Source organism: Canis lupus, chromosome 31, assembly GCF_048164855.1.
Source record: "Canis lupus baileyi chromosome 31, mCanLup2.hap1, whole genome shotgun sequence".
Taxonomy (NCBI): Eukaryota; Metazoa; Chordata; class Mammalia; order Carnivora; family Canidae; genus Canis; species Canis lupus.
In genome coordinates, this window is record NC_132868.1 from 5,213,455 (window position 1) to 5,235,242 (window position 21,788).

A 21,788-nucleotide genomic window follows, 5' to 3' on the forward strand; every position below is an offset into this window, starting at 1 on the left:
TGTCTTTACGTTTACTGACTCCTCTCTAGTGGCTTCCTTCCTCATTAATCTGAAAATCAAATACTGATTACAGAGAAAATGAACAACTGGAGCATTATTATATAACAAAACAAAAGAACACAACTTTTACTTGGAATTACTTTTTTCTTGCAAATATTTATGCTATGTAATTTTCCAGAGATTTACAAATAATTTCCCATGCTGCCCAGTTATTTTGAGCTGCTACATATTTAAAAGGAGAAAGAAAAAGAAGTAGAAGAAATTTGAAAATATTACCCAAGAATTCCTGTCAAGCTGAGCGCTAGTTCCCTGTGGCTCTTCATCTCCAAGAAGAGGAATAGGCTTCAGCTACTAGATGCCAACTCAGAACCGAGCCAATTAAGGAAAGCCATGGTTTTCCTCAAAGCCTTGTGTCAAGTGTATTGAGATGAAGTGCTCACTCTTGTTACGTGAGGGAGAAATTGCAAACACAATTGGACTTTGGAAGCCAGTAGGATTCATGAAGAAAACAGGTTAGTGTGGAAAATGCACTGAGGTCCCACCTATTTAAAAGGCTACGTGACAGGAAGGGTAAACTAGAAATGCAATGGTTGGGGTATGGGCTGGGAGTGGTGGGGAAGCAGTGGAAGGAAGAGGGAGATAGGGATGGAGGGCCCAGGATTTAGAGCAAGCAACCCTTCTTGAGCATGGCTGTCTTTGCAGTTCTGGTTTAGAACCTCACGTAGCCAAAAAATAAGCAACCAATTCAAATTATCCAGCATGTGGGAGAGATCCAAAATGGAATCCAAACAGTAACAGATGAAGGCCTTACTGCCCCACCTTCCACCTCTTCTCCATCTGCATCCCAGAGACAGCATCCCTTCCCCATCACCTTAATTATAATACAAATGATTACTGTAGCCCATTGGAAGGACTGGGGAAGAAAACACCTTACCCAAGTAACTTCAGAAAACACTATATTGACCGGATACTCCAAGGCTAAAGACAAAAAACCACACACAAACAAAACTGTACAAAAACACTATACTCCAATTAGTAGATGTGTTTCTTACAGGGGCTTGGGTTAGCAATTCTGGGATTGCTTTGTGTGTATACTAGGATTGAACAAATATGTAAATGTGCGGTGGGGAATGAGAGCCCAGTTTCTCGCTATCAGAAGAGAGGTTGCAGCTAGAAAGGAGGAAGGCTGAAACAAGCTTTGTGGTGTTGAATCAGAATTGGAAAACTCAGTTTTAAATGATGGATGGATGGATGGATGGATGGATGGATGGATGGATGGATGGATGGATGGTAGTTACACATAGATGCGTACATAGGTGCAGAAATAAAGGCAGATGGGTTGGGCTGGCACATGTACCTATACTTCCTTGCTGCGTTCTCTGAGAGAGCCTGACCACCCATGAGGACTGACATCCATGTAACCATGAGCATCCCTGGGGCGCAGATCTTTGTTTCTAAACACTTTTCCCCCCTTGAGGGAACCAGGAATCCTTGGAGAGGTGGTAAATTCCAGAGCAGGGCAGGAAAAGTTTGGAGTGCCAGACGTGAGGAAGTGTGCTCTAAAGGATGGGCCTGTCAGAACTACAAAGGAGCCAACCTGAAGGAGCTCCTAATGGCCAAAGCTGGAGCAATTTGCAACAAAAGGATAGTATTGGATTATAACCCATAGAATAAAATAAACATCTATGAGTGCATCCTGATAGAAGTAATTGGATATATGAATGAGGAGAAGGGACAGCTCTTTACAGAAGAATTTTAATTAATAATTGTATAAAAGAGGGAAACAGAGAGGTGTCCGGGTGGCTCAGTCGGTTTAGGGTCGGCCTTCGGTTCAAGTTGTGATCGAGCCCCATGTTGGTCTCCCTGCTCAGCAGGAAGTCTGCTTCTCCCTCTGCCCTTTCCCCTCCCCCTACTCATTCTACTTCTCACTCTCTCTCTCTCAAGTAAAATCTTTAAAAAAGAGAGATGGGGCACCTGGATGGTTCAGTGGTTGAGCATCTGCCTTCAGCTCAGGTCATGATCCCACGGTCCTGGGATCCAGACCCACATTGGACTCCCTGTGAGGAGCCTGCTTCTCCCTCTGCCTGTGTCTCTGCCTCTCTCTACGTCTCTCAAATAAATAAGTAAAATCTTTAAAGAGAGAGAGAGAGAGAAATAGAATATCACCAATAGGCAAACAGCTCAGTAACTGTTACAGACAAGATCCACTGATGGATACCATAAACAGTGAGTGAGTCTAGGAGAAACAGAGCATTTGCATTGTCTCCAAGCATCTCCACCAGTGAATGTATCAATTACAAAACATGTCCTCCATGAAAAGGACACTTGTTTGCAGTATAAAAGTTGAAATAAGAAAGCAGAGCACCATCTTGATCAACCTCATATGGGAACCTGCACATCGGTGACCAATTTTTCACTGCTCTGTCCATGTCTGTGGGCTACCACGGGAGTGCAGTGGGTCCCTGTTTCTCATCAGGATTCCACCTGCCACTGTTAGCATTCACCAATAACCCTTGCCTAAAACAGCTACTACTGTAAGGATGCCATGTTACTACAGGGCCGCCGTAACAAATACCACAAACTGAGTGGCTCGAATAACTCAAATGTAGCACCTCACAATTCTGGAGGTTGGAAGTCCAAGATCAAGTATCACCAAGGTTGGTTCCCTCTGAAACTGTGAAGGAAGATTATGTTCCATGCTCCATCCTGGCTTCTGGTAGTTTGCTGGCGATCTTAGGCATTCCTTGGCTAGTAGGTGCCCTACCTCGATGGTGCTTTCCCTGTGTCTGTTCGTCATCTTCCCCCTGTGTGTGTCCATCTCTGTGTCCAAGATTCCTGATGTCTGTCATTGATAAAGGGCCCACCCTAATGGCTTCATTTTAACTCAATTACTTCTATAAAGACCCTATTTTGTAGAAATAGACCTCAATTGTGAGGTACCGAGGGGGTTAGGATTTTACTTATCCTTTTTGGGAGAAAGCAATTCAGTCCCTAACAGATGCCAGATGGCAATCTGTGGCCATTTTAATGGGTCTCTCATTTGAAGTGAATTTTGAAGAAATAAAAATTTAAAACTCTGAAGTTAAGAGATGGCACAGCCTATGTACCTGGGAATTTTTTTCTAAGCCATTATCTGTACACTTGAACTTTAGTTTCACCATGTGATGAACCAATTTCAACATCATCCTCACTTTCCAATATCATCTTTTCTATCCAGACTAGTTGCCAGCTACCTTTTAGAAGAGATGTATCTTTTTCCCTGAGATAATGTGGGGCTGGGGTGCTGAGTACCCACCAGCTATATGGATGCCTGTTCTGTTGTAGGTGCCCCAAGTTGCTGGGTGGGGGTCATGACGGGCAGCCACAGCTGGCTCGGGAGCTGGGATGCAGCAGCCACAGACCCCTGCCTTGAGCCAAAGGCAAAGTGTTGATGTGGTGGGACATGAAATGACATGGAATATTCATGGGATGGGGCTAAGTGGTTGTCACCTGCTTATGGCCTGAGATGCCTCCTTCAGGGAGAAGCAGTCCTGAAGGCACCATGAGAGCCTAGAATAGAAAGCCTGAGAGGCACAATGTCACAGTGAATAGTCCTGCCACCTTGGTAAGGAAAATGGGGAAGACTCTAGGTACCGTTGGTCATCTCTCACTGTCAGGTTTGCCCACATGAGACTCGTAGATTGATGTTCTCGTTCTGTAGGCAGCACGGGGCACTGATGAATGGTCTGTATACCAGCAAGGAAGTGATGACAGTAATCGTTCTGCCCATGGCAGCTTGGGCAGCAGAAAGCTAACAGCACGGGGGCGGGTCCCCACATCCCTGCGTGGTTCCCCGAGTCAGCTGGTAGCATGTAAGGTGGCATCCATGAGAGGCTGTTGGCGGGGCAGGGTCTCTCTGCGTTCACAGAGTCCACTGCTGTCCTGATGGCAGCCCTCTTCCCTCCCTCCGGAAGGCTCTGATGAGCCCACTCTCACAACCCCCAGGTTGGAGCAGACAGGACCTGTGTGGGCTGGCCGCCGCCCATAAGAAGCAGGTGTTCGCTTCTTAGGATTGCCACAGCTACATTCCACAAACTGAGTGCTTTAAACAACAGGAACATTCTCTCACCATTGGAGAGGCCAGAAGTTGGAGATGCAGGTGTCAGCAGGGCCATGCTCCCTCTGAAGCTCTAGGGAAGGATGTATTCCAGACCTTTCTCCCAGCGCCTGGTAGGTCCTTAGCTGCTGACAGCATGACTGTGATCTTCATGTAGCCTTCCCCAGCGTCCGGGTCAGCATGTACCGTTGGCCAAGTTGAGCACTGCAGCAATATGCCTGCCCGCCTGGGTAGATGCTCTGTACCAGGGATGCGGGCCACAAACTTTGATCACACAACCCATCAGTTTAAAAACTTTTGTACCTGCATCCCCTGTAGGTGTATATTCATTTTTTAATTCTACAGGGCTACTATGTTACTGTTATATAAGCTCTAAACTGGATCCAAAGTGGATATTCATGTATTAGATAAAGATAAGATAAGCGGTATTTCCAGTGTCTCGCTCATCATTGTGACTTTGTGTTAGCATTAGCTAATATCTCAAGGTCCAAATACCCTTGACGTGAGCTTTCTCATTAATGATTCAGGATGTAAATCTAAATTTCTAATGGCCTTCTTGGTGATTTCGGGTTTTGTGGGGGAGGGCAGCATCTTGTCACATCTGATTAGGTGGTTGGTGTTTGTAATGTGGCTCACAAGACACACTTGGAGGAGAGGTGTGAGCTCTTCTCTGTGATTGCTGTTCACTTGGGCTTGTGTGGGTAGGAGCTTCAGCCTCTGGAGTTCTTCCGTGGGGATCTTTTTAAACCGTCATGTTAAGTCCATTTCATAAAAGTTAGTTAAATGCATTCCTAATACATTTGAGCACAGTTCTGGGTGCGTGGATATATCAAGGATGAGACTAGAGAATTGAATTCGTTACCCCCTTTAACTGGTGTCACGTATATTGGAAGACACCAGAAGCAGCTGAAGAGGCTCAGGGCACATTGGAGGTGAACCTGCTCCTTTCCCCGGAGCCCTGAGGACCACGAGGCCCCGTGACACACGATCTGCTTGCAGACAAGCGGAACAGCCACATAGTAAAGAGTGGCAGAGCTTAATTCATTTCATCTGGGTTTTTTTCCAGATAAAAAGTAAACATAAATAGAATAGATGTGCATGTTTGTCTCATTTTCCTGATAACACAGAGGCCCCATTAAGCACCAAGCACGGTCTTTGTCACTAGTTATGAGGGGTGGCTCCAGTACCAATTTTCCTTTTATGTCTAGTATAAATTAAACATTTCCTCCAAAACCTGTGGCTTCATGTATGTTAGGGCGATTGATAGGAAGGCAGCTATGGACATTAAGAAGCTTTTCCCAGAATCGCCCGACAAACGCAGAGCGTGATGTATGTGACCCAGACTGTGCCCTAGAACTCACGGGCATTAGCATTGCCAGGAACTCAGTCTCTGAGTCCTCTTTTCACGTAGATAGGCACCAGCGGAACACTTGAGTCTGTTGGGTAGTGAATCAAAGGCTCGCTGCTCCGCCGAGAGATGGAGCATATGGGCACCCATATGTCACGGGAGCTTGGCTGCACCCCTTCAGTTTGGGGATGAGAAGGAAAGTGCTGAAGGCCCACTTTCCTCCAGTGCCGGCCTGGTGCTGCTGGTCATTGGCTTGTAGACAGTGCTTGCACAGCGTCTGGCTCTCTAACGGATGCAGAAACCAGGTGTGATGGATTAGCTGGTGAGCGCCCCGTTCCGGCTCCCTCTCCCTCCACAGGCCTGCAGCCTCCTTATAAGACTGTCACGCTCCCCTCCATGCTGGGAGAGCTCTTTTTATCAGATGGAAGGAAGGAAGCAAGGAAATGGAGCTATCAATTTTCCCCTCCAGACACTGCTGTGTGCATCTGCAGTGGAATCAGCCTCATGGAACGGATGACTCTTTTGTTTTTATGGTGTTACTCAAAGGGTTGAACTATTTATCAGGAGTGTTTTCTTATTACATAAACATACGAACTGAATTTAAATCAACTCTCCAGTGCTTGGATTTTATAGAATGAAATATGTAATAATAACTTCATGGAATAATGCTGCATATAAGAATAACTACATAGAAACAAGAGCACTTTATTGAGTTTATTACATTACAATTATCATGCCTAAAATTTTTAAACATTCTACTTAAATAAACTCTGTTGACTTCAACTGTCTCAAATCCATAGTACTCAGAAATACTTTGGTGAATCAGTAACAAACAGCTTAGACTTTGATTCTTGAAAAGCAAAATAGTTAATTAACTTTATTAACTCGACTACTTCTTATTTCCCAACTAGAGAAAGAGGTCAATGAGTAAGGTTAGTGTGGAGGAATAAAATTCTTTATTCTTACAGACATCTTCTGTTGGCCCCTTAGCTCTCCCTAGGCAGGATATTTACTTTGGTTTTGGGCTGTGTACAACCTCGAAGGCAGGGCTGCAGGCATTAATATAAAGTGAATGTGGTGGACTAGAGGCATTGGGGATGGTGTTATAACTAAGAAATTCTCATAGAATCATCAGATTTAGAGCTGGACATGACCTGATAGGAGTCTCTTTTTAGGAGCAAGAAGAGCTTTGCCTGAAGGCCTCTAACAAACTCATTGACCAGAACTGGGTCACACTCCTCTCCCTAACTCATTGCTGAGATGGTCTCAAGATGGAGAGTTTGTGGCAGTGTGGATTTTGAGAAGACAAGTACCCCCTAGGTCATGTGGGCCAGGCAGAGGCCAGTCCAGGAAGTCCCCCAGAGCCACAGGACAAGCAAGTGCCCCAGGTCTACAGAGAAGAGGCAGGAAGTCAAGGGAGGCCAGCATAGGCTGAGGTTCTGACCTCAGCCTAGAGCCTGGAGAAGAAGGTTCAGAGACCACAGCATAGGCGGCAGGGTCCTAGGCCAACAAGGCTGGTGGAGGTCAGAGCCTAGGCCCAGAGTCCAAGTGAGGACTAGCACTTGGCCAGTCCAAAGGCTGTCAGTAGAACCCCCTCTTAAAGCCACACTCAGTCCCCAGAGCTTGTCTTTGAACTTGGAAGTTGGCACAAGTAGTGGCCATACACACTGAAAATAAAACCTGAGGCGTTTGTAAGACCAAATCTTAAAGATTATCCCTATAGGCACCATCAGAACTAACCAAAGGTCATTGGTTAAGTTCCTGGAATTGCACTGTCCCCCATTCTTCTTGTAGATTTTTATGAGACAGAGTTTTTGTGCCCCACTGATTTCTGAAAACGGTGGCCATGATTTCCCAGTGCATACCCATGCAAGTAGTCCACTTTCCTGTGGGGGACCATTCATTTATTCACTGGATATCTGTGCTACTGTGTGCCAGGTGCCCAGGTGCCCTTCCAGGTTTTCTGAGTGTGATGACAATGGGATCTAGAGCATCTTCGGACAGTCTAACTAAATTTAGAGAAGTAATTGCTGTTTTCTTTTTTGGAGGGTGTTGTGGGAGGTGGAAAATGAAAGGAAGGACAGCTAAGATGACAGAGTAGAAATATGAAGTTCTGATGTGGGCGCCTACTTTCCAAGATGGCAGTTGAGTATAAAGTTTAAGTTTGGTTCTAGAAGTACTAATTCATTCCATTTATTTAACAAAATCCCTTCCTCCAAAATAGCTTGACCTCTGCAGCAGAGGTTAGCTTTCAACACACATGGATTCAGTAGGAAGTAGACTTGATGAAATGGTTCTGAGCTTTGAAACCTACTTCCTATGAAGGGAAAGGATGGTTGCTCTCCTGCAATGTTGGATAAGTTCTGCAGGTTGACAGAAAAACTAGGACAATTAACAACATGAATGTTGTTAATTAACATACTGTTCAGTTCACATGGAAGAGTTGCTATGCTTTGAGCCTAGAAGCACATACAGAAATGTGATAGGCAGAAATGTGGGGAATCTGAGTCAGGGGGAGTGGTGTAAATGAGCATTTTGAAAAAAGTAAAGGAAGCGATGATATTACTGATGCTGGAAGGAGGGCTGGGCTGGCTCTCCACACACACACACACACACACACACACACACACACACATCCTGCCTCTTCATCTCTGCATCATTTCCCTCTCTTCACTCACTTTGGCGTAAGGGCTCCATATAGAGGCGCATCTGTCCAAGCTGGCTTCAAGGCATGCTGTGGTGCACTTGTCCAGTGCTATGAACCATGGCCCCAAACTCCTGTCTTTGGGCAAGATGTGTTCCTCCTGAATTGCCACTAACTTGAACCTAGGACTGTGGTGATGATACCCATTCACCTGGACTTAGCTGACAGGTCAGGTTTCTAAAAAACATTCCTAGATCAGTAAGATTATACATCAGTATCACTATTTTAATTTCTTCACCCCAGAATCTACCACTCTGTACATCATCTCTTTGTATCTCATTTCCCCCGAAGCTCTGAAAAATAAGACAAAACAAATAGAGCATTAGTTCACCAAAGCTTTTCATTGTCTTTTTTGCCTATCCCTTGGGATAAGTCTAAATTATTCCCCCAGCATTTTAAGTGTGTGGGAGGGAGAGATTTCTGGACTCCTATTCCGTCGCATTGGTCTGTGTAATGTTTTTATGTCAGTGCCATACTGTTTTGATTACAGCAGCTTGTAATATAGTTTGAAATCAGGAAGTGTGTCAGACTTGATCTGATTTCACTGATCATCCCTTGATCAGAAATGATGTCTCCAGCTTTGTTCTTCTTTCTTGGGATTACTTTGGCTATTGGGGATCTTTGTGGGTCCATACTAAATTTAGGATTATTTTTCTATTTCTGTGAAAAATGTCATTGGAATTTTGATAAGGATGGCATTGAATCTGTGGACTGCTCTGAGTCATTTGGACATTTTAACAGTATTAATTCTTCTAATCCATGAACACAGACTCTTTCCATTTATTTGCATCTTCTTTAATTTCTTTCATCAACTTTTTATAGTTTTCATTGTATAGATCTTTTAACTCCTTGGTTAAATTTATCCCTAAGTATTGTATTATTTTTGATACTATTGGAAATGGGATTTTTTTTTATTTCTTTTTCAGCTAGATTGTTCGTGTCTAGAGAGGTAATCGATGTCTATGTACTGATTTTCTATCCTGCAATTTTACTGAATTTGTTAATTAGTTCTAATAGTTTTTGGTGGAGCCTCTAGCATTTCCTACAATCATATTATCTATAAATAGTTTTACTTCTTCCTTTGTGGCTTATATGCCTGTTATTTTTGTTTCATGACTAATTGCTCTGGCTAGGACTTCCAGTACTGTTGAATAGGCGTTTTGAGAGTGGGCATCCTTGTCTTGCTTCTGATCTTAGCAAGAAAGCTTTGAATCTTTCATCATTGAGCATTTTGTTAGGTGTAAAATTGTCCCAGAGGTCTGTGTCTTATGCATGTGTGTGCATGCTCATACATGCACACACATGTGTGCGCACACACACACATACACAGACACTGTGGCAGGCTAACTGATTAACTGACAGGTAAGATAAAACCTCTCACCCTTCACAATTCCTGATTTATCAGGGGGATGGAAGGAAGAAGCATGTAAAGTGATGTGATTGCCCAGTGGTGCTCAGCTAAGCAGCAGTGGCAGAGGCTGAGTAGCAATCAGCAGAATCCTGGTCTCCTAAGTCCCCAGCCAACACCTTTCCCATCCCATAGCCTGAGTGACCAAGGAGTGAGCAGAGCCTCCCAAATTCCCAGTGTGCTTGCAAATCATCTGGGAACGCAGACTCTGCATCAGCACGTCTGGGGTGGGGTTTGAGATTCCATTTCTCGCAGGCTCCCAGAGAATGTGGTGCTGCTTGTTCTTACCACACTTTGAGTCATGAGACTCCATCCCTGGCTCTGTAATGCTAATAAAGTCTATATGCTTTTCAGAAATGTGTAAACACTCTATAAAAATGTTATATGAGTAATTTACCCTTTAGCTATCTATAAATAATTATAGCTTCCTAATTGACCACTGTATTTATAAGTACCCTAGAGAGAAGAAGGGAGGCAGTATAAGGGAGAACTACCTATAGGACTTTTTTATGGGACTTTAATACATTTGGAAAGTGTCTGTCATTCCGCCCATTGAGTTTATGGTCTGTCTCATCCTAATTGGGCCTTGGGAAATAAGAAATTCAGAAGATGGCCGCCACTACCAAACAAGCACTTCAGCATTATTCATAAAGTCTAACAGCCAAATCACAACAAATACAAGCTTCTGTGAGACCAGGCACCATATATACTTACTTTTACTTTGTCCTCACCGCCTACAAAGGGAGACAGTGGCCCCTCATTTTATGGATGAGGAGATTTGCTGAGAAAGACTGATGACATGCCTGAGATTATTCTAAGAGGAACTGAGACAAGGATGATTTGAATCCAGATCTCTGATTCCAAAGACTTGCCACTCTGCTGCCCACTGCTTATATTCTGGCAACCAGCCCTCTTTTTCCAAAAAGTTTGGGAGAAATTATTGAAAAGAAATCCTAAAATTTTACTTTGGATTTTAAAGTTCAGAGATGTATTTGTAGCACTAAAGACCATATTGCTAGATACTGGTTTCCATCCAAGCTCCTTTAAGATGGAAGAGTTTCTGTCATTTTTTTTTTTCTACCCCAATTGTCAGCTCAAGCTTTGCACTCATACAAGTTCAGTGCTGGAGTGGCCCCAGCTCCCTTGAGGGTGTCCCCCACACCCTCGGCCTGCATCATGGTGGCTGCTGCTCCAGCAGGTGCTGAGATCTCTGTGTCAGGAGCCATCCACCTTGGAATCTCCCAGCCCAGTGTGGGGGAAGCACAGAGGATGAAGACTGGGTCCTTCTTGATTTCAGAAGCCATAGATTGGAGATTCCTAAGGTCAGCAAAGACAGGAAATCAGACCAGAAAAGTACAAATAAGAGGAAGTTGGTATCAACGTAAAACTGAAGACTGGGTCCTTCTTGATTTCAGAAGCCATAGATTGGAGATTCCTAAGGTCAGCAAAGACAGGAAATCAGACCAGAAAAGTACAAATAAGAGGAAGTTGGTATCAACGTAAAACTGATGACTCACAGATAGGTTCACTATGACTTTAAGTGGAAAAACTAAATAAAAAGTCTTCAGTGGGAAGGGTGGTGCCACATGGGCTGAAAACAAATACTGCTGAAGAATGAAAGAGTCTGTTTCTATTTTGCCAGAGGTCCCAAATATGATTATTGATAGAAACGAATGCACACCCTTTCCAGCTCTGGCCAGGCTAAGCCTGTGAGGTGGATTTCCATGAGAAATGCCTGTGTTGCCTCTTTTGGATCGGGGGGAGCCTGAAGCTGAGAGATGAGGGGGAAGGAGGCCCAGGGCAGCAAGTCTCCATTGCCCCTGCAGCATCTTCTGGGCATTCAGAATTCAAGACTGTGCCAGTACATCTGTGGTCCCTGGATGGGAGGTATCAGAAACCCAAGCCTGGGGGCTAGGCTAGCACAGGGGCTCCTCCCTCTGAGTCACTGAGCCGACATCGCTTACAGGACAACAGAACAGAAAGAGAAATGTTTCCACTTGAAGCTTGAGTTTGATCCAACTCAGACTGGGCTTTTTATCAGATGGTTTATCTGTTGGTCTTCATAGCTTTCTTTTTTAACCCTAGGCCATATTTATGACTATGAAACCAAGCAGTTTAGGGACATGGAGTTCTTAGGTTCAGACTTCCATGGTCTGGGCATGAAGCAGCTTTGCCTGGAAAAGTATCATGCTGGGGATGGAACCAGGGCTTCCTGAGTCCTGGCCTGTGGCTCCTGGGTGGTCCCAGGTATGACACTAACCTTCGGGGCCTGCCTCTTCATCTGTAGCATGATATTTATGTAGATAAATATTTCTCTAATGGGACAGAATGAGGAAAAATGAATTTCTGTAGGCTTTGAAAATAACAAAAAGCACATGTGAATTAATAACAGTTATGCATTTATGAAGTTTCTATGACATGGCTGGGACTTCGCTGGACTCTGGAGGAGATGAGAAAGCAAAAGTCAGTCCTCGAGGAATGGCGGGGGGAGAATGGGTCCTCAGTGAGGCCATCTGCATTCCACTGGGAGTAGAGTAGATCCTGGGTAGGTAATGAGTCATTTCAGACTAAAATAAGATTAAAGGTGCTGTACCTGTAAATCTTTTTAAAGTTTTTACTAGGAATTATTGTGTGACACTTTTAGGGCAACACAAGGAAATGGACTGCCTGAGTGCTACAGTTCATCAAACAAATCTCTTGGGTTTTCTTTTGTGCTCTACGGTTGTTTTCTGCACCCAAACAATGCATCATTTGTATTTCAGTATTTGTTTCAATAATCTTCTAAATGAACACTGTGAAAATGCACTCATCTGAGATAACACACAGTCCCGACTAACATGCAGAGCAAGAGGGATGAGTCTCCTTTTCATATATCCTTGGGAGCTGTGGCGACGGACACTGAAGGTGTCACAGTATAATGAGGATGAAGATAATGGCATATAATAAAACATATAGCCAACTCAGACCAAGATTTTTAATGAGGCAGGAGCTTGGTTTCACACATTTTTTCTTTAGCTTTAGTATCTGGCCCAGAGCCTGCCATATAATCTCTCCTTGTGAAGTGCTATGTGTTAATTAGGGACTGTATCATGCTGTCTTTTTCTTTACTAAAACTGTTCAAGAACTGCTTTGTTTTATTTCTCGCCTGGGTATTCTTAATGATTATTCCTATATGTACCTCCATTCGTCATTGTTAGTTCTTCCCAAGAGTCCTTGCATGAGGACAACCCAGAGGAGCCGAGCATCATCTCCAACGTTCTGTGGCCACTGAGCTGTTCTTACGAAACGCTAGGGTGCCGAGGAGGACCCAGTTAGGAGCCCTGGGCTAGGCCAGCTACACCACAGCTAGCTGAGCGAGCTTTGCAACCCAAATCGAATCTTTAGAAGACGAGATACATGCATGTGTAGAAGGGCGATTGAATTCTTTTCCATGGTTTCTAACATTTTTGTCTTCTGTTGTAATCTAATGGGCTATTAATTCTGTATCTCCCCTCTCCTCTCAGCTTAAGAGTTTGTGACCATAATTGCTGTTTTCAAATGACCGAATGTCTCGCTTTCTTTCTCTTGTAAACTGCTTACTCTTTCGAGGGGACCCTGGCGACAGAGGCTGGCAAGGCCGCAGGTATGTATGGTGTATCTGTCTGTTTCTTTGGCATTGATATTTTATCAAGGGACATGCCTTTGAAGGATGGCCATGCCTTCTAATGGCCAGGACTTTGCAGCCCCAATGGCCAGAAGCATAAAGATGTGTAAAGAGGATTTTTTGGTACATTGATCACTGAATGTCTTGCCATGCAGCTTCTGTGATGGATACTCGGTTCTGTAGGCTCCTTCCTAACCACAATCTAAAGGGTAGTGGGGAGTGGTAATTGTAAAAGTCGCCATCAGCATTAGCTGTTGGGTGATGGCTGTAAGCAGAGTACTACTGTCAGGGGCTGAGCCTCATCCAGTAGATGTTGACATCTTCCCAGTGGGTCTCCTTAGAGTCAGTGGTGTGTCCCCATGGCACCTGGGCCTGGTGGGGTGTGGCAGACAGCAGCTGGCCCCCCCCACACACACACTGCCGCAGCAGGGATCAGGTTGACTGAGCTGCTTGTGGGAGGGATGGAGGAGAAAAAATGTCTTCTTGCTAGCCAGGGACGTACGGACTTCAGAGTTTACTGGGCACAATTGATGTGTTCCTGGAAAGTTCCTCATAAAGCACAGTTTCTCTTAATTAGGTTTTATTTCCCAATTGACATGATTTCAGAGCTTATTCAAGCCTGTTTTCCCCAACTCTCCATTTATGACCCTAAATTTCTCCTGCTCCCCAATTCCTGTTGTCTCTGAAAACTGTGAACGACCAGTAAGCACCGTGGGACACCACGCTTCCTAAAATTGGCCACGGCTGTCAGCCAGAGGGGCATGGTCACTGCGGGATGGGCGCTGAGTCAAGTGGTATGGAAATTACTGAGAGCGACCCTGGTCGATCCTTGCATCCTCTGCTGGAGAAATTAAAAACAGTATTCATCTTGCTGAATACAGGCATGCTGTATCATCAAGAGGATTCGTGTCAGGTCCAATTTGAGATCATCACAGTAATTGTTACATGTGACAAACTGACATGTGAAGTGATAAATACCTCAGTGCAGCCTCCCTGTTAAAATTCCACAGTGAGTTTTCATGGCCAGGGGGCTGGGATGATGGGCAGGGCGGGAGAGCTTCCTTCATACTGCAGCCTGCCCAGCTCCTCGGCATGCCCTATTTCCCTAGAAACCTTCATTAACCCATTTACTTCCTGACGGTTGTATAAATTCTTACCATTTTTCTTCTGTCCCTCCCCAGATGAACTCTGGGGAATTGCTTTCCAAGGGTACTCCATCTAGAAGTGACCCAGCAGCCCTTTTATAAGCACTTGTGCTGCGTTCTCAAGAGCTGAGTGTGAAACAGCCCACAAGTCCAGCAAACAACTGCCAGTTGCCTGAATTTCTCAAGGTCAGAAGCTGTTGCTGTGGACAACGGTTCAGGCTTTTACCCCAGGCCCCCACGCAGGAGAGTGGGACAGGTGCGGACTTGGCTGCCCGAGCGACACCTGCAGGAATGTGGGGGCGTTAGCAGTGCATGGGCTGGGAAGCTGGCTCTTGATGTATTCAGAGCCACCTCCTGTTCCTTCCTGAATGCTCTGTCCTGTTAGACGCAGCAGCATCCTTGTGCGGAGCAAACCCAGGACACCAGGCAGGCTGCGGTGTCTTCAACTTCTGCAGCATTTGCCACTGAGATGTCCCATCTCTAACAGCAGCTCAGCAGCCATGCTTATCATTCCCTTCACTGTGGTTCAGGCTGAGGCTAGATTTCAGGGAGTCCCAGCAGGGGAACCCCGGGCCCCCCAATGGGAGACCCAAGAGTCTGCGTGTCTGTGCATCTGTTCCATCATGCTCCAAACCCTTTCGAATTTGCTCCTTTGCATTTTTCCCAATTTTGTTTTTGTTTACTCATATTATGGGTTTCCTTGCCATAAGTAGATTCAGTTATCAAAATATCATCTAAAATTATGATACAGTTATTTCTTTAGAAATCTGATGGCAAGATTTCATGATAGGTCTAATGGCCACCGTCGCTTTGAGGTAGGAACGAATGGAATAGTATCTTACCATACCTGCGGTGACAGTAATGTGACATGAAAGTCACAGGTGCTGCCGACGCCATGGGGGCTCGTTGCCTGAACTCGTAAGGAAAGGAAATGTGAAATGTCAGTTTGGCATTGGTGAGAATAAGGTACAGGGCAAGTGGGTTGGTTTTCCTCTCGCCTGGTTGGTGGATGTGCTGATTTCTATTTCAGGGCCGCTTGGGTTAAGAACCTCATCCTGAGCCTCTTAGAGCCAAGTTTTGTCAACACAGATATGTCTAAACTGATATGTCAGCTTTGCATCAGACGGTTTTCCAGGGATCTGGATGTCGGCGTGATGCTCACAGATCCAAACCCCACCTGTGCCTTCGCTGTGAAAGAACTCACAGCTTCGTTGAAGCGATCCGGCTGCAAGTCTGCATTGCCGCCAGTCCTATGGCCCTCTTCCTTCTCACGCCTAGTGAGAACACACACGAACAGACCGAGAAATTTCACGTCCCCTGATGAACGTTCCCTGACACTCAGCCCTCAGACCTCCGTGCTGGTCTGTTCCTGCCCCGCCCTCGCTAGGCTACCCATTGGATGGCTTGCCCAGCTGGGCTGCCTGTTCCGAGCTGCCCACTGGTGGCCCGGCCCCGGGTGGCGGCGGGCTTCAGCTCACCTCTGCGGTCGGCTGGAGCACAGGGAGCTCAGGTGGGGACAGAAAACGGGTTTCACTCCCAACCCCAACTTTGTGACCTGCTGCTTGTGTGATTGTGGGGAAAGCACTTAAGTTCTGTTTTGGTTTTTTTTAAGATTTTATTTATTTATTCATGAGAGACATCGGTAGAGGGAGAAGCAGGCTCCCTGCGGGGAGCCCAGTGCGGGACTCAATCCCAGGACCCCGGGGTCACAGACTGAGCCCAAGGCAGACACTCAACCACTGAGCCACCCAGGGGGCCCCAAGCACTTAGATTCTTAGAGCCTGGACTCCTTGGATATAAAATGGGGGTAAAAGTGATGAGCCCTCACAGAGTGAAAAGACACCAACTCTGCGTGACACAAGGCACCTTATGAATGATGGCTATTGATTGATCATTCGAAAAGCCAAGGGCTTTTTCAGCCAAGACTTCAAGGCTCATTTATAGACCTGTCGCTTGCCTGGCTCTGGCCGACAGCCCCCAGCGGTCTCGTGGGCCCCACTCTTTGTAGCCTCACCCAGTCTCACTGCATCCAACGCTCCTTGCAGACCTCTCTTCCCACGTGTTTCCCTAAGTCCAGGGAATCCTGAGCCGAGTAGGCCACGTCTATGGACTCACCCAAACTGTACCGGTCCTTCAAGAGCCACGCAAGCCCCTTTTCCACAAAGCTCTCCCTCACTGCTGCACCCTCGGGGACTGCCCCCACTGACTTCTTTGCACCTGAGCCCTGGGTAGCTCTGCAGCAGTCTGCTCAGGCTGACACCGTGTTGCAGGCTCAGGACTCAAACAACAGAAATGGATCATGTCACAGTTCTGGAGGCCCAAGTCTGAGAGGAGGTATGTGTGGGCAGGGTTGATTTCTCCTGAGGCGCCTCTCCTTGGCTTGTGGATGGCTGGCTTCCCCGTGTCCTCACGTGGTCTTCCTTCCTGTGTGCAGATGTCTGTGTCCAAGTTCCCTCTTCTTATAAAATCACCAGTCATCGTGGATAAGGACCCACCCTCATGACCTCATTTTAACCAGAGGATCTCCTGAAAGACTCTGTCCCCAAATATGGTCCTACCGTGAGGCCCGGGGGTTCGGACTGGGGGACACCGCGCTGTGTGTAGCAGCCCCCCTCAGCACGCGGTCACCACCTGCCGAGGCCCCGGCTGCCCTTGCTCTGGGCTTCCCCGAGGCGGTCTTCTCGCCGAGGGAGCAGTGCCCTAGGTCACCCTCACATCCCATGGTGCTCAAGGCCTCGGCCTGAGGACAGCGGCACGAGGAGGCTGTGAACGGGTACCTCCCCCTAAATCAGGCCCCTGGGCTGATCGGGAAGACAGGGCACGACACTTGCAGGACGGGGCAGAGAAGCCCCATGGCGAAGTGGGAGAGAAGGTGCCGGAGGGCTGCCGAGGATTTTAAATGCTGAAGAGTAAGAAAGAGAGGCCAGCGTGGCTCTCCGAGCTTGAGCGGCGCTCAGGAAGGCCAGGCCCACCTCCCAGAGCACCAGCCTCTAAGGAAGAGCAAAGCTTCAGGCCCGGGGCGGGGCCGTGCGGCCAGCCCACTGGGAGCTGCGGGTGTCGTCGGCCACCGTCCTAGGTCCCCCGCCCTCGCCCTTCTCCTACGGCGAACAAGCACGTGAGCCAAGCCTTCGCACTCCCGCATTCCAGAACCCGGAGCGTGTACCCCCGGCAGGGTTTATGTCGTGTTGGACAGTTTCAAATACTTCAAGAGGTGAGGTTTTACGTTAACTCATGTTTAAATTAAGGCTCTCAATTGTTATTTTATTAGCTACGTTACATTTTTCCTCCCTTCCTTCCTCACTGGACATGCTCCCAGGGTCAGCTCATTGGCACTCACAGTTTTTCTGACTGTGCATCAATGGCGAGGCCCATATCCAGCCCTCCAGCCCTCGCCACCAACCCTGGTTCAGACTGGTATGGCCAGCTGCCAGCTGGACATCTCCGTCTGGGTGTCCAAGACAAACTAAATTCCACGTGCCTCCCCCTTTGCACCTGCTTCTCTTTAGCCCCACCTTGTACCTTAAAGCCCAAGGTGGTGGCTTTCTTGTAGCCATCCCCAACCCCAGCGTGAACACACACAGTATGCTATGCACACCTCCAGTCCTCTGCCCACAGCACTCTCCATGCTCATGAGCAAGAGTCTGGATGTTTCTAGAGAAAGATCACACAACCTAGCTAACTTGACTCACTCCAGATTAAATGGTGGAGCTCTGTGCAGTTCACTTTCCACTTCCTGAGATGACCATTGTCCTTAGCCCATCTCTGCCCCACATTCACCATCTGAACCCCCAAGAGGATGAGGGCTCCCCGAGGAGATCCAGGCCTGGGCCATCTGTGCGTTCCTCCATCCTGGGCACTGGTGCAGGGGAGCGCTCTGTGAACCACCCCTCCGTCTTCAGCAGGCTGACTCCTGCCCACCCTTGCGCCTGGTGTGGGGCGCCCCTGCTCCAACTCCTTAAAGCCACAAAGTGTTGAAGTTGCGTTTTTTAAAATCTCTCCTTTCTCTCCTTAGAATACTCTGTGTGTGCTGGGCTCGGAGTGGGCTGGAGCAAAGCCCTGAGGCAGGCAGTCCCCTGGGAGTGACTCAGCCTGGGACAGGTTGAGTGGGTGCAGAAAGGTAGCTGAGTCTGGATTCTAAGCCTGGGGCTAGGCTGAACCTGGGCATTTTCCCCAGGGCCACGCCACAGGCTGAGTGGGAGGGCACCGTCTGCCTGTGCCTCTGATGGGCCAGGGGCAGAGCTCTCCAGCTGTGAAGGGCTCCCCATCACCTCCAGAAGACAGTGCACATCCCTCAGTCAGGGTGTCCCCAATGTGATTTCCCCCAGTCATGCTCCCTAGACCTGCACCTCCCACTGCACCTGACCACTAGGTTGTGGTCTTGCTTCCCTCCCCCTTCTCACTCCCAGGAGCATCCCCCCACCACTAGTCTTTAAGACCAGATGTAAAAGTCAGCTTGATTTCACCAAGAGCTTTCTGTCACTTGTGACCCCCTTAGCAGACATCTGTGACTCAGCATTCTGTGTCATGGCTGTGAGGACAAGTTTCCCAGGAGCTCTTGGAGCCTTGAACTGAGTTCAGGATGAGGGGTGGAGTTAAACCTGATTCTGCCAGGGTCATCTGTGGCTTTGGCCACATAGCTGTGATGTCCTGAGCCTCAGTTTCTCATCTTGGAGATGGGGCAGCAATACCTTGTTCAGGGAATTTTTCAGAAGATTTAATGTCATAGAGGCTGGTTAAGGCTTCCAGGTGGTGCTGGCCAGTAGCAGCACTCAGGAAATAGCAACTTGCTGTGCTCCACCTAAGTCCTTAGGACTGAATTCTTCTAGATGGGCTTGGTGGGGGCAGGGTAGTTTTTTCAATATGTGTGTGAATACAGATTAAAAACTGTTTCCTTGTTTGTCTGGATTGACTCAGCATATGGTAGTGAGTTTTCCTAATTGTTTCTGAAGGTGGAAGTGAGCAAGACTACGGGGCTGCCCCTCTGCACCTTAGAGCACAGCCTGGTTCTCAGCCTTGAGTCACACCAGCATCTCCTGGGGGTGGGTGAGACACAGCTTGCCAGCATGGCCCCCCGAGTTTCTGATTGGGTAGGTTCACATAGGACCCAGAACATGCATTTCCAGCCAACTCCCAGATGAACTGCTGCTGCTGTATAGGGACCACACTTTCAGCTATTGCCCTAAAAAATACAAGCAAAACATCTATACATTGCTTAGAGACGACCACTCTTCTCTTTTGAGAGCCTCCCCTGGGACATGTTACAAGTAGCTAAATGTCCACTTATTTTGCATTCCCCACATTTTCAATGCCAGTGTGAGCTGTGGGAGTGCTCTTCGTGTAGCATTTCTCTCTTTTTAAAAAAAAAAAAAAAAAAAAAAAAAAAAAGATTTTATTTATTTATTCGAGAGAGAGATCAAAAGAGAAAGCACGATCGGGGTGAGGGACAGAGGGAGAAACATATTCTCCAGGAGCCTGATGTGGGGCTCAATCCCAGGACCCCAGGATCATGGCCTAAGCCAAAGGCAGATGCATAACCTACTGAGCCACCCAGGGGCCTTTTGTGTAGCATTTCCCACACCCTGCAGTCCATAGTCAGAGAAGTCAGGCAAGCATCCTCCTGTGATCCCTGGTTGGGAACTTCCATAGATTCCACCTGGACCTATGACCTGGCCAGAGAGAGCCACACGACCCAACGTGCAACCATGTGCACAACGCAGTGGAAAGTCTATGAAGACAGCTGGACAATGGGGTAGGATAGGAAACCTCCCATGGTGGGATTTCTTCAATACATTACCTATTTACCCCTTCCTCTCCACCAGTACATTCCATTTGGGTCTTGAACCTTGAAAGACAGTTATGCTGTCTTAAGTAAGCTGTTGTGGGACCTCATGAAATTGAGCTTTTGTCACCTGGCTGATGTAATTTGCCTGACTTTTCATAGGAATGTGTGTACACATTCTGAATAGCAAACCTAAGAAAACTAATAAACTCATGCAGTAGAACTTCACTAATCTGTGTTAATTCTAGTGAATGGTAGTGCGATAGACTTTTTTTAATTTCCAAATTATAAAATATTTATTTAAAAAATAGGGTATTGTTACTTTCGTGATCATGCTGTAACTCGGACTCAACTAGTTAAGGTTGCCAGTAAATTCTCATAGAGGAGACATGATTTAATGCATAAGTAAGACTTATTTGTAATAGATATAACAATTATTTGTGAATAAATTTTCATTGTAGGATATTTGGGGTTTCTTCCCAATACCTCATTTTCTTAAGGGGTTAATATTCTTCCTACCATCTTGTTTATGTTGCCTGTTTGTCCAGCCTTTCTTCTAATGAACACAAACTTCAAATTAGTGAAACCAACTAAGTAAGGTTTTACTCTATTGGAAAAGCCACTCATGCTAACACACACAAGCAGTGCGTCCCCCACCAGGCCCTGCATGTATGGTCTGAGGACATACAACTATGGTCAGAGCCTTAGGTGTTTGTCTCTAAAAACTATTCTGTAACTGACCTGTAGCACTAGGGTTGCCTACATGACCCTACTGTGGCCTTCACACATTGATTATAATTACAGGGAAAAACGGAAGCATGGGAGGGTTTATCTTTTAATGCATTTGTCAGAGAAAACTGTGTTTTCCAAACTATGGGTTGTGACCCATGGGTGGCTCACGAAGTCAGTTCAGTGGGTGGAGACCAGCATTTTTTTTTTAATGGAATAGGATCAAGCAGGAAATATCAGAGTGTGTTCCAGGCTGTGAGGGTCAGACTGTGTCTTATGTATGTGTGTCTGTCCATGTACCAGGTCACAGCGTTAAAAGACCCAAGTTTTAACTGTGGGTCATGGTCAAGCAATTCCAAATACAGGAAAATATTAACTGAAGGTGAAACTTGTCCCCCTCGATGTCATACTGGCCCCTGCACCCCACATCCTCTCTGGGCTTTGGCAGTGCCATGCCCCTGTGAAACACCAAGTTTGTACCATCACTGGAATTCCTTCGCACTGTTGAAGGTTGATTCATGCTTCGGTGTAGTGTCCAGCTCTTAGGACCAGAGAAAACAGAGCCACCCCCAATCCACCCCCACCCCTGACTCATCTAAAGTACTCTTCTTTCAGAGCTCAGCCAAAACATCACACTCTTCCAAACCAACCCCTCTGCTGTTCATACTCCTCTAGCACCTTGTCCTTCACGGTACCAACTCTTTGCCTGAATGTAAATGTAGGCCTTTGATCAGTTTCCCATTCCCTCTTCCACACTGGCCACCAGCTACCTCAGACATGGGCAGCCTGGCCCACTGCCTCAGAGGCAGATCGCTGCCTTCTCTTTGAAGCCCTCTATGACTTCTCCAAGTAGGTTTTGGACTTAGTCTACCCTTTGTGTCTTGCATTTATGGGAATCCTGATCAGGAAAGGAGAAATCACTTGGCCAAGGTTATA

The 21,788-nt window shown here is 46.7% G+C and overlaps 1 protein-coding gene and 2 long non-coding RNA genes across 5 annotated transcripts in view; 2 read left to right on the top strand and 1 right to left on the bottom strand.

The window, feature by feature from the left end:
- DAP (death associated protein) overlaps positions 1 to 21,788 on the top strand; it is a 65,588-nt gene that overhangs the window by 15,447 nt on the left and 28,353 nt on the right. For 2 of the 3 annotated variants that reach the window (XM_072807323.1, XM_072807324.1), the window contains exon 3: positions 13,145 to 13,178. The exons of the other annotated variant lie outside the window; for it this stretch is intronic. In XM_072807323.1, the coding sequence (XP_072663424.1) occupies positions 13,145 to 13,178 (34 nt within the window). The remainder of the gene's footprint in view (positions 1 to 13,144; positions 13,179 to 21,788) is intronic. 3 annotated transcript variants of the gene reach the window in all.
- LOC140621904 (uncharacterized) overlaps positions 6,150 to 21,788 on the bottom strand; it is a 55,453-nt gene continuing 39,814 nt past the window's right edge. The window contains exon 3 of the long non-coding RNA XR_012021634.1: positions 6,150 to 10,873. This is a non-coding gene — a long non-coding RNA (uncharacterized lncRNA). The remainder of the gene's footprint in view (positions 10,874 to 21,788) is intronic.
- LOC140621905 (uncharacterized) lies at positions 13,193 to 20,351 on the top strand. Its single transcript, XR_012021635.1, has 2 exons — positions 13,193 to 14,208; positions 14,381 to 20,351. It is a non-coding gene; the product is annotated as an uncharacterized lncRNA (long non-coding RNA).